The 12,813-nt window shown below is 41.4% G+C and overlaps 1 protein-coding gene across 4 annotated transcripts in view; it reads right to left on the bottom strand.

Moving 5' to 3' along the window:
- Nucleotides 1-1,950: 1,950 nt before the first annotated feature.
- Nucleotides 1,951-12,813, bottom strand: part of PDS5A (PDS5 cohesin associated factor A) — a 141,152-nt gene continuing 130,289 nt past the window's right edge. For all 4 annotated transcript variants that reach the window (XM_045990131.1, XM_045990150.1, XM_045990140.1 and 1 more), the window contains exon 33: nt 1,951-3,076. In XM_045990131.1, coding sequence (XP_045846087.1) covers nt 3,073-3,076 — 4 coding nt within the window. In that variant the 3' untranslated portion in view covers nt 1,951-3,072. The remainder of the gene's footprint in view (nt 3,077-12,813) is intronic.

Raw genomic sequence — 12,813 nt, 5'->3', positions numbered from 1 at the left:
ATTGAGGGTAAAATACAGAACCAGGCAGGATAGCTAGCTTTATTTCTCATTCTGTGCATTTCTTATTCCAGATACATGCAATTTGCTTGCTCTCCATCAGTTTTTAAACTTAATGTGCATGTCCAAAATTTGCAATGAAGAGACGTATCAGTATAAATGAAAGGCCACTTTTAAGTTCTTGGGTAAAAAACAACTTCTAAAGTTTTGCAAATGTCTATCAGAATTTATCATCTATTATGTTCTGTCACTGTAGGTCAGATCACAGTAGTAGCCAGTAAGTTTGAGGGCTTGATTTTTTTCAATTTATGATTACGTTTGATTTCCTGTAAGGATATGCAGAGATTTTATCAGCTTGTGACATACCAGGGGGTACATGAGTATTCAGGGTTCCACACTACTATATAATGCTGCATTTCTTGGTTTTATTTGAAACAATGCATATTTTTAGCATTTTTATGGTAGGATTTTACACTCATCATTTACACAAATTACAAGGTTCTGCTTCAAGTCTTTAAAAAAATTTTTAAAAATTCAGCCCATGTGCAGCACAAGAATATGCAAAACTACTTTACATTATACACACTTTTTATCAAAGGAGATACAAAATTCTGGCTTGTAGTTTTAGACAAATACAAGAAGCTTCAAACTAGACACAAAGGGTTAACATTAATTCTCAAATATAAGTCTGCACTTTGTGTTGTATTTCTCTGAGATGTGAATATCAAATTCCCAAGGGATTTAACTTTTTCCTTTTTTCAAAGGAAAACTGACAAATGTCCCTTAAGTCCCTCCCCATCATCTCAATCTTTTCATCTTCCTACTCTCCCTTCCCTTAGTGCCAGACACTTGCCTTGGATTAATGAACCAGGGGGGCCATTTACATACACCTGTGGACCAAATCCTTTTAGCTAAACTCCTCTCCTGCAAAAAAAATCGAAGCAGCCACAAACAGATGCAAATGGTTCTGCTACATTATAAATATGACTTAACACTAGGTAATCTAGTCAGCTGTGACTCTGAGTAATCAAAAGGAGTTGAAAAGGTCCCTACCAGTGTGCTTATTGGTGACAGATCAGTGGCCTTAAGAATCAAGATGTCTGATGCTAAGAGCACTTGAAAATCTTTCTAAATATACATGTCCACTGTTTGCTTGAGGGACTTCTCTGATGCTTATGCATAGATATTCTTTTTCAGCATGTTGGAGGCAATATTTTATACTTTCCTTCTAAAGGGTTATGAAGAGGCAACGAGAAGAGTGAGGGCTTTTCTTGCCCTTTTCAAAGGTATTGTTTTCTGTCACTTGTATCCACTGTTCCTAACCGTCATATGATACCTCAATGTGTGTACATGCATATTTGAATTACCCTTCTTTCGCTGAGTCAATGTACAGCCAACTCTTGATTATCTATGAGATAAGTGACATTTACTGCTAGCAAATTTCGCATTTAACATAATTATTTTCTGACATAGCTCACGTTCGCTGTTTTACATCCTTACAGACTACAGCCTCCTAAGACCAAGTTCTAATGCAAGTGTCACTTACGTCTTCTGACCCTCACTAGGAATGTGCAAGGAACCGAGTGCGCACATTCAGTGAGGGCTTTGGAAAAGAGCCTCAAGTACAGAAGGCGGGGGCAGCTACAACTCTGAGCATGAAGGACAAAGTTCAAGTTCCTCCTGAATTAACTCTTGCAATATACTTGGTTTCATTAAGTTTGTGATTGAAATTATGACTGCAAAACCTGAAACCTGAGGCATAGTCACTATTTTATACAGATAATGGAGAGTTGACTGTAATCATGTTATTTATGACTTTAGCCCTTTACATAAAAAGAAACTCACAAGAAAACATAATATGATAAAGAGATTAAAAGACTACCATATGACATCTAGAAGCATTTATTTTATGCAAAAAACTTAAATATGAGTATGTGTACACGAAAAGTGCACACATTACCTATGCTGAACAATGCCAAGAAACAATATATTGATGCAACAGTTGTCTTCTAAAATAAACATAAAAACTGAGCCCAGACTGGCAGACAAAAGCAAAATACTTATTTCCCATCAGCACAATGCTGAAGCTTGATAGCCATCCTAAAACCTCCAACTTTCCTTACAAAGCTGCCAAAGTCCAACTATTTAAAAAAATTGACTTTTTCTTTACATCAATAAAAAAAATCTGGTGACAAACATTATAAAACCAAATGCTGGGCAGTCTTTACTCCTTTAAAATTCCAAATATTCCAACATAATCACAGGAGTAAAAACCATTTTAAAGTGATATGCTTTATGAAACAAACAACAATATGTACATTTATTGCAAATTATATTAAACTAAAATGGAGGGGAAATCAAAATATGAAGTGATATGAAATCAATAATAATTTTAATTATTTTCTCACTCTGATAAAAATCAGAAAGCAACATTTATAAAATTGCCACCACATCACTTTTCATAGCAGGGAACTGAAATCTGTACATCTCATTTTTGCAGAAAAGTAGGCAGGCAGAAAGAATTATACATAAAAGTTTCCAAAAGGAAAAACAAAGAAATATTTAATCTGATCTCTTTTCTTCTAAAAAATTAATTCAGTAGACTTCTATTTTTTTTGTTTGTTTGTTTTCTGTGTAACATGGGAATTCCTGGCTCTAAAATTGATGAATTTTCAGTGTCAGTGTAAGGACATCCTGTTACTTTCTTTAAAATAAAAACTGCAGCATGGAAATCAATGGTGTATTATGCCTTTAAACTCCAGATATGCAGGAACTGGAACCAAGTGTTAAGCAATTTGCTTAATTATTGACTTTTCCTAAGAAAAGTCTAGGGGAAGGGAAGAATAGAGTTGCTTTAGCCTCTCTCTCAAGAGTTTCTGCTGTACATTTCCATCAAAGGACTTGTGGTCATGTGAAAAGGAAGTTAATAGTTTCTTTCAGTTTTCAAGGCAGAAAGTGTGTTCTGAAGTTAACTTCATCTTCTGTTCAGGGACATTTTGAATCCAAGTTTTCGCAGAAGCTGGAGCCTGCTTCTGCTTGGCTTTCATTTTCTCCCTTTGCAAATGAGTTTTCTTTTTACCTTGGGGAGGGGAGTAGAAGAAAGCAAAGTTAGAAAAGACATCAATAGGAAAACACATCAAACCAGAATTACTTCATTTCTATAGTTATTATCTAAAAATCTCAAAATTATTTTCCCATTTTTTTAATTTTTAATTTTTTTTCCATATTTTCCCATTTTTCATCTGAGACCATGTTTTAAGGAATCCTTCTCTAAACTATATAAACACAAAATACCAATGAAGAAGTTTTTATTTGCAGCCATTAGGTGCTGCTACCCAATGGCAGATTTGCTTACAATAACAAAACAATAAAAGCTATTTATTTGAAATAACTATAATTTGTCATTAGTATTATTTCAAAATTGTATTACAGAAAAAAAGTTACCAGGCACTTTTTTTAAAACTTTTTTTTTTTTTTAATTTTTAGATTTTATTTATTTATTGGAGAGAGAGACAGAGAGAGCATGAGAGGGGAGAAGGTCAGAGGGAGAAGCAGACTCCCTGTGGAGCTGGGAGCCCGATTTGGGACTCTAACCCAGGACTCCAGGATCATGACGTGAGCCAAAGGCAGTTGCCTAACAAACTGAGCCACCCAGGCACCCTACTGGGCACTATTTATAAGCAGCAAAAGAAGTTCTGACTTCCGAACTGGGTAAACACAGCCATCTTATTTATTTATTTGTTTAGATTTATTTATTTGACAGAGAGAGAGATCACAAGTAGGCAGAGAGACAGGCAGAGAGAGAGGGGGAAGCGGGCTCCCTGCTGAGCAGAGAGCCCGATGTGGGGCTCGATCCCAGGACCCTGGGATCATGACCTGAGCCAAAGGCAGAGGCTTTTAACCCACTGAGTCACCCAGGTGCCCCATCTATATTTTTAAAAGATTTTATTTAAGTATTTGAGAGAGAGCGCCTGAGCAGAGGGAGGGGCAGGTGCAGAGGGAGAAGCAGAACCCCATGGAGCATGGAGCCTGATGTGGGGCTGGATTCCAGAACCCTGAGATCATGACCTGAGCCGAAGTCAGACACTCAACCAACCAAGCCACCCAGGGGCTCCCCAAACACATGCATTTCAGTATACTAAAAACAAACAAAAACAAGGAAGAAAATTTAGGGGCATCAAATCCCCACTGATCCCATTTCCCCAGTAAGGAGAGAGAGTCTGATTTCTGGAAGCATGAGCATGGGGGATATGGTCTCTCTTCTCTAACCCAACTCCTCTTTGGGAGGAGAAAGAACCCATCTAATAGTTGAGAGGCGAGGGGTGGAAACTAAGCATGCTGGGCTTGTCCTCTCCTAGATTTGTTTTCTTTTGCCTCCAAAAGGGGCATTCAGGTCTGCCTGTGGTTGTTCAATTTAGAGGCAAGGCATTAGTAACCACCTGGCCTGTCATTTCTTCATCTTTCCTCAGCCATATCAGTATTAAAACTGGGTCTCCTTTGCAACAATTCCAAACTTGGCAGAAAGGTAAGGAAGTTGTTTACTTGTATTCCACTATGTATGGAATCATATTACTAAGATGACAGTGCTTAAAAAACAACCTTAGTGATTAAGATTCTTAAGAAGACTTAATTTGTTTTAATATATAAAACAGATTTAATGTTCTATCAAAAAATCTTCCAGAAGCTGCCTGCTGCACCTTCAGGAAGCTTCCCTTTCCCAGCTCTGAATTCTCAGCATCTTCCTGGGCGCTCTCACAGACTTCAATGATCCAGATCACTGGAAGAATTCCATGTACTTGATACTGTGTCCCAAAGTGAACTGTCATCATATCCAAGCACCTGGCTTCTAAGAAATGTCGTACTATTTTGATAAAAACTCACCTATTACTGAAAAAGTATTCATATCAAAGTGGTTGTGGAACTCATGAGGATACATACTTAGGGGTTACTATGATTTTAAGATATGAACCCAGGTGGGCGCCTGGGTGGCTCAGTGGTTTAAGCCGCTGCCTTCGGCTCAGGTCCTGATCTCAGGGTCCTGGGATCGAGTCTCGCATCGGGCTCTCTGCTCGGCAGGGAGCCTGCTTCCCTCTCACTCTCTCTGCCTGCCTCTCTGCCTACTTGTGATCTCTTTCTGTCCAATAAATAAATAAAAATCTTAAAAAAAAATAAAAAAAAAGAAAGATATGAACCCAGGTAATGACAGGAAACTTTCTCAATACACAAATGAGCACAGGAAGTAGGAAATTCTTTGCTTAAAAAAAAAATCCAAGATTTTTGAACACTTCTACACTAAGCATGCTAAGCTAAACATACTCATCCAAAGAAGGGAAAACTATAGTCTATTTTCCTATAGGTAATTTCTTTATATTTAGTTTCTTCAGAAGTCCCAAATTTAAGGACTGCTTCTCCACTGGTATCTCCTGATTGATAGTCTCTTCCCTGTAGAAGAATTTAGCCCTAGGGGGGCTAAACACCTGGGTGGCTCAGTCATTAAGCATCTGTGTTCGGCTCAGGTCATGATCCCAGGGTCCTGGGACCGAGCCCCGCATCAGGCTCCCTGCTCAGCAGGAAGCCTCCTTCTCTCTCTCCCACCACCCTTGCTTGTGTTCCCTCTCTCGCTGTCCCTCTGTCAAATAAATAAATAAAATCTTTAAAAAAAATTTAGTCTTAAGTGTAAGCAAAACATACTGAAGAATCAAGAGACCTATAAAAATACATTTTCAATAAAAATGTTTGGACTGTTTGCCGTCTGGATAACAGCTCAAAAACATAAAGGAAAAACAAGTAAACTTAGTAACTGAATCGCTGATCTACCCTTCACCCAAAACTCAGAAAACCAACATTAATTGTCCAGTTGTCAGATACTGTTTCCTGACCATAAATACACAAATGGCTAATTATTATAAATGTATAGGATAAATTCCAGGAATTTTCTCAAGTAACAATTCCAAACATAGCCCAAAATACAGACAGGCACATTTACTGGAATGTGCACATGTAGGCGCACGCACACACATGCAACAGCTGAGGGAATAATATATTTACTGCAAAAATCCAAGGGTATCTAAAAATTCTATAGTTAAGTTTACAAGTAAAATGCTCAGTATCAACTCCCAGATTAAAGAAGCAAAGTTTAGGCCAGTAAATTTCTGCATATACTATCCATGTTTTGGATAAAGTATCCACCCTTGAATTAATAAATAAATTATACAAGTAGGAAGCATACTCAAAGTAATTATTATTGACCTAACGTTCTCAGGAAGAGGACCGAATAAGAGGAATCCTAGAGGGTCAGCGCGCGCTACACATTACAACCGCTGGCCGTGGTATCAGAACAGCTCTAGAGGCTACCGTTTATCAAGAGTCCTACGGGGGCGCCTGGGTGGCTCAGTGGATTAAGCCGCTGCCTTCGGCCTTGGGCTCAGGTCATGATCTCAGGGTCCTGGGATCGAGCCCCGCATCGGGCTCTCTGCTCCGCAGGGAGCCTGCTTCCTCCTCTCTCTCTGCCTGCCTCTCTGCCGACTTGTGATCTCTCTCTCTGTCAAATGAATAAAATTAAAAAAAAAAAAAAAAAAAAAAGAGTCCTACGGAAGAGTGCGGCAGGATTAAACAGGGTGGTGTACAGAAGTATCCAGACTGTGGCCGGCATATCCTGGAGTGCCCAAAATGGTTTTCATTAATAATAAAATCACACAATCGTACTACACGTATCAAGCTCGAAGACGGAGCGAGATTTCGAGGGGCGGTGCTAAGCAGGTGGTGTGGCCTGGCGCTGTGAGGCCCCGCCCGCAGAGGGCCGGCGAAGACTGGAGTAAAGCCGACTGGGTAACGCCGAGGGGAGGGGGTCTTTTTGGACGTTACTATGGAAACCTGTGACCAGAGCAGGAACGGACCATCTGGCAGGTTAACAAATCAATCAAGTGAAAGGTATGAAGAATAATGCAAGGTTAAGGAAGAGACTGAAGTGGAATCTGTAGAGCGCGGGGCCACAGAGAGGCACCAGGGCTCGGCGACCGACTTACCACATCGTATAGCCTTCAAGACTCGCTTCAAGCCCGGGGCGAACGGCTTCAGTGCAGCCGTTCAGATCTCACTCCACCAGGGAGGCTTTGAGTCTCCAGCGCGATAAGCAAGCGATCACCCTGGGGTCATCCTGCACTCACAGATTTAGTGTTTGTTGGCTCTCAAGCTCCGCAACCCTGTATCTTTTCTAAGTAATTAGCTGGCTGAAATTTTAATGACAACCTGACAGGATGACTGGAGGTGCTGGATTAGCTCTATGCTGAGAACTGTAATCATGGGCTTTACTCTGTATGTGATCCTCACCAGTCTCAGGCAAATACAGGTGGGATGTCAAATCAATCACAAGTAATACTTGTAGTTAATGAGAAGAATGTTTATTTTTATTTATTAATTTTTAAGTACAGTCTATGCCCAAAATGGGGCTCGAACTCACGACCTGGAGATCAAGAGTGGCGCACGCTATTATACTGAGCCAGCCAGATGCCCCTGAGAAGTAGGTTTAATCTTTTTTAAATTTTTAAATTTTTTTTTTTTTTTTATTTGACAGAGAGAGACCACAAGTAGACAGAGAGGCAGGCAGAGAGAGAGAGAGAGAGAGAAAGAGAGAGAGGGAAGCAGGCTCCCTGCTGAGCAGAGAACCCGATGCGGCACTCGATCCCAGGACCTGAGATCATGACCTGAGCCGAAGGCAGCGGCTTAACCCACTGAGCCACCCAGGCGCCCCAGTAGGTTTAATCTTGTAGGAAGGTGGAAGCTACAGTCCCACCATGAAATAAAAATGAAGCCAGTACCTTCAGGATTTTGACCATTTAACATTTCTCCTTCAGCTGAGATAGTTAAAATACCAGCTGAATCACAAATAAGGAACTTCTGACTTGGTGTGCCTATTCCATCTTTTGGTGGTAACTACACGTTATCTTTTACAGTATTACACAGTATCTTAAGAGGAAAAACAGAGTTCAGAATGTTCACAAGTATTTAAAAAATGTTTCAAAGTATGGCATAAACTACAGGGGGGACCAGCACACCGGGGTGCTCACTAAGGGATGGCCCTGGGTCCCAAGTCATGCTCTGCGTGGCACGGGCCAGGTGCCCAGAGACAGTCTGTTCAGGTCTCCTTACCTCTAACCTAGGCTTGTACCTGCTTCATACTGACTGTTGGCAAGGCAAATAGATGTTTAACAACCTTTCCCTATGATTACTATTGTTTTATTAATAAATATGCCAAGCCCCACCCCAAATATATTCTGCACATTCTTCTACCCAATTTTCGTCAGTCTGACAATGTTCTTAGCATGGGTGCTTCTTTTTCTTTAAGTGTGCCGCTTCCAAGAAACTGATCTACTGCTTGGTTTATTCCTCCCTGATGCTAACAAGCAGGGGCTTTTGTTTGCATATACTCTGAAAGAGGTTAAAAAGATGACGACAGTTGGTCTGTTTGGCTTAACCTGTGGTTATTTTAAATAAAATAGTTTTAGGGGTTCCTGGTTGGCTCAGTTGGAAGAGCATGTGACTCCTGATCGCAAGGTCTTAAGTTCGAGCCCCACGATGGGTACAGACATTATTAAATAAACTTAAAAATAACTAACTAGGGGCGCCTGGGTGGCTCAGTGGATTAAGACGCTGCCTTCGGCTCAGGTCATGATCTCAGGGTCCTGGGATCGAGTCCCGCATCGGGCTCTCTGCTCTGCGGGGAGCCTGCTTCCTCCTCTCTCTCTGCCTGCCTCTCTGCCTACTTGTGATCTCTCTCTCTCTGTCAAATAAATAAATAAAATCTTAAAAAAAAAAAAAAACTAACTAAACTAGCTTTTTACATAAGAGTTATAAAAATTAACAATGCAAACGGACTCCAATATGGAAATTATTACACTTATGAGCTACATTAGCTATTTAAGGTGCACAAGAAAATAACGTATAGTAGTATTTTCCTTTCTTTTTTTTCCCCCAGATTTTATTTATTTGACAGAAAGACAGTGAGAGAGAGGGAACACAAGCCAGGGAAGAGGGAGAGGGAGAAGCAGGCTTCCCGACGAGCAGAGAGCCACATGCAGGTCTTGATCCCAGGACTCTGGGATCATGTCCTGAGCTGAAGGCAGAGACTTAATAGACTGAGCCACCCAGGCGCCGCTAGAAGTATTTTCAAAGCACTCTGTTATACCAGTTTTGTGTGCATGTGTAGTGCCTTAAAAATCAAGACTTAATTTTATTTAAAATACAATTTAGCATGGCAGTTACAACTCTGGAGGGTTTAATCCTGGTCCCACTATTTATATAAGCAGAGACCAAAAGCCATGTGGGGTCCCTGTACCTGGGTTTCCTGCTCTTTGTGACCTGGGAATAATGGTAGAACTACCACAAAGAGGTGTTTTAAGGATTTAATAGATTAACAAAGACCTTAGAATTGAGCCTGGCTCATAATCAGGACAGTTCGATCACAAGTTTCTGAAAGTGTTGGGGATCATTTTTCATATGTAGCAATTTTTTTGTTATAGTAAAATTTGACTTAACATTTACCACTTTAACCATTTTTAAGTACAAAGTTCAGTGGCATTAAGTACATTCACAATGTTGTACAATCAAGGCCATTCATTTCTAGAATGTTTTCTTCTTCCCCAAATGAAACTCTGTACACCCTCTGAACACTAGAGCTTACTACTCCCTCATCACGCTGGCGGCCACCACTCCACTTTCTGTGTATACAAATGTGATGGCTCTAGGTACCTCAGATAAAGTGAATCAAATGACATTTGTCTTTTGGGGTATGGCTCATTTCACTTAGCATAATGTCCTTAGGGTTCATCCATATCATAGGATGTGTTGGAATTTCATTCTGTTTTATGTAGTAATTAAGAAAATCCTAGGAGTGTCTGGGTGGCTCCGTCGGTTGAGCGTCTGCCTTCGGCTTGGGTCATGATCCCAGGGTCCGGGGATCAAACCCCACATCAGGCTCCCTGCTCAGCGGGAAGCCTGCTCCTCCCTCTCCCTCTGCTGCGTCCCCTGCCTGTGCTCTCTGTCAAATAAATGTATCTTAAAAAAAAAAAATCCTATACTTTTACTGTATCATTCAGCAGACCAAATCCGAAAGTTTTCTGGTCTCTTCTGGAGCTGACATGCTAGGGAAATAAGAGCAAGAACCTTTTCACTTCGGATACACTTGTATCGCCAACACCCAGCATGATGCCCAGCACTCTTACCAGCTGAGTATTGGTTAAGAGAACGGATGACGAGTACCAGGAGCAATGCCGATGTGCCTACAAGGCGTTCAGCTCTACACGGGAGGGGATCATGAGCGGTAGTTTGTGGAGTATGTGAACTTGCACTCAGCAGTTCACCAGGATCCTAGACTTAAGTGATAGAGCTAGAATGGAAGGGCATTTTAAACAAGGTTTAGGAAAAGATAAAAGGAAGCCTGGGAGAAAGTTTCAGAATGTACTTTTTTTTTTTTTTAAAGATTTTATTTTATTTATTTGACAGAGAGAGAGATCGCAAGTAGGCAGAGAGAGAGGAGGAAGCAGGCTCCCTGCGGAGCAGAGAGCCGGACGCGGGGCTCGATCCCAGGATCCTGAGATCATGACCTGAGCCGAAGGCAGCGGCAGTGTCTTAATCCACTGAGCCACCCAGGCGCCCCTCAGAATGTACTTCTATGTTAAATTAGTAGCGGACAGGGGCGCCTGGGTGGCTCAGTTGATTGAGCAACTGCCTTCGGCTCAGGCCATGATCCTGGAGTCCCGGGATAGAGTCCTGCATCGGGCTCCCGGCTCCGCGGGGAGTCTGCTTTTCCCTCTGACCTTCTCACCTCTCATGCTCTCTCTCACTGTCTCTCTCTCTCAAATAAATAAAATCTTTAAAAAAAAATTAGTAGTGGACAGTTCGATCACAAGTTTCTGAAATATGTGTGCAAAATATCTGATCTATTCTACTGAGTTAACCTGGTAGAGCGCTGTCAAGTACATCTAATTTAACGACCTAGCTTCACTGAGAACATAAAACCATCACACTCCTGTTTTGGCTAACACACTGCCCCCTGTGACTTACTAGCTAGCATACTTGAGAACTCTAAGGTGTTTTTCACTCAAGACATCTTTAGATTTTCAAGAAGGCTCAGTGCTATTTTTCAGCAGTCTCTGGCATGGAAGCTGTTTGTTGGTTTGATGACGTTGGGGACATCGGGCAGCACAAGTAGAGCAGGGGGCTTTGCAGGCGCTAATCACAGACAAGGTCTGGTGGTTACTGAAAACACTTTCAGGGAGCAAGTAAGTACCCTGGATATTGGGGTTAGAAGGCAAAAAAAGCACAGTGAATGAGAGGTCAGGTCAGGTGGCCCAAGTGGCCTGTGTGCGGTGATCAGTACTAATGGAACGGCTAGAATAGAATTTTAGAACCCTTCAGAAAATTCTGGCCATCTTGAAGAAACTATTCAACTTTTGTGTAACTGGAAAGTGTATTAAAGGGTAGAGAAACTGGAATTCCAAACCATGTTTACAACAATGACTGAGCACTTACTCTGTGAAAGGCACCTGGTTAAGTGCTTTATACTTATTGACCCATTTAATTCTCAAGACAGTCCTCTGAAGAAGGTATTATTAATTATACTTTCTTTTTTAAGATTTAAAAAATTTTTATTTATCTGACAGAGAGAAACAAGGTGAGGGAGGCAACACAGCAGGGGGAGTGGGAGAGGGAGAACAGGCTTCCCGGTGAGCCGGGAGCTCGATGTGGGGCTCGATCCCAGGACCCTGGGATCATGATCTGAGCCGAAGGCAGATGCTTACTTGACTGAGCCACCCAGGTGCCCCTATTTATTATACTGTCTTACTGATGACAAAGAGGAGGCCGAGGTTAAATATGATGTTCTAGGTCGAAGATTTAGGTATTTAGTTCATAACACTACAAGTGAGTAGGAGAAACACCCATTACTTAGATCAGGTTTGGGCCTGGGTCTGCTCCCATGAGATGTTGTAAAAGGTAGCTTGAGACACTTAAAATATAAGAAAATTTAACATGAATAGTAATTTAAAAAATGTACTTGTTAATACATATGCTTCATATGTATTATGTGGTAGCTGGTAGGATCATCCTAAGATGATCACGATCGTCTCTTTCCTACAAAGAATTCAGATGCTTACAATCTCATTCAAGGGGAGATGAATTCAGTACAGATATACAAAGAAAAAAGAAGGGTGTAGGGGCGCCTGGGTGGCTCAGTGGGTTAAAGCCTCTGCCTTCGGCTCAGGTCATGGTCCCAGGATCCTGGGATCGAGCCCCGCATCGGGCTCTCTGCTCAGCGGGGAGCCTGCTTCCCCCCACCCCCACCTGCTTCTCTGCCTACTTGTGATTTCTCTGTCAAATAAATAAATAAAATCTTAAAAAAAAAAAAAAAAGAAAAAAGGGTGTAGGACTAAGTTCTAACTGTAGGCCAAGTGCGAAAGGAGCCAACTTCTAGATCTGCAGCTGGAACACCACCATTACAGGACAGAGAAACGGAAGATCCAGCCCAAGAATGACCAGAGAGGAGTAGCTGTGAGGTGGTTTCACTGGAGAGTGGGGGAAAGAGGTAAACTGTTGACTTGTATTAAAATTAACTCTAACAAGTGGAATTCAAGAGCAGGATATACCTGTTTGGGTGCTATGACTTTTGTCTTCTCCATTCTGAGACCCACCCCCTTTTCATTTTTTTTGTTTAAGATTTTTAAAAATTTATTTATCTGACAGATCACAAGTAGGCAGAGAGACAGGCAGAGAGAGGGGGAAGCAGGCTCCCTGCTGAGCAGAGAGCCAGATGCAGGGCTT

The sequence above is a fragment of the Meles meles genome, chromosome 2 (assembly GCF_922984935.1).
Source record: "Meles meles chromosome 2, mMelMel3.1 paternal haplotype, whole genome shotgun sequence".
NCBI lineage: Eukaryota > Metazoa > Chordata > Mammalia > Carnivora > Mustelidae > Meles > Meles meles.
Note: the sequence above shows the minus strand (reverse complement) of the source record. Positions and strands in the feature narration are given on the sequence as shown.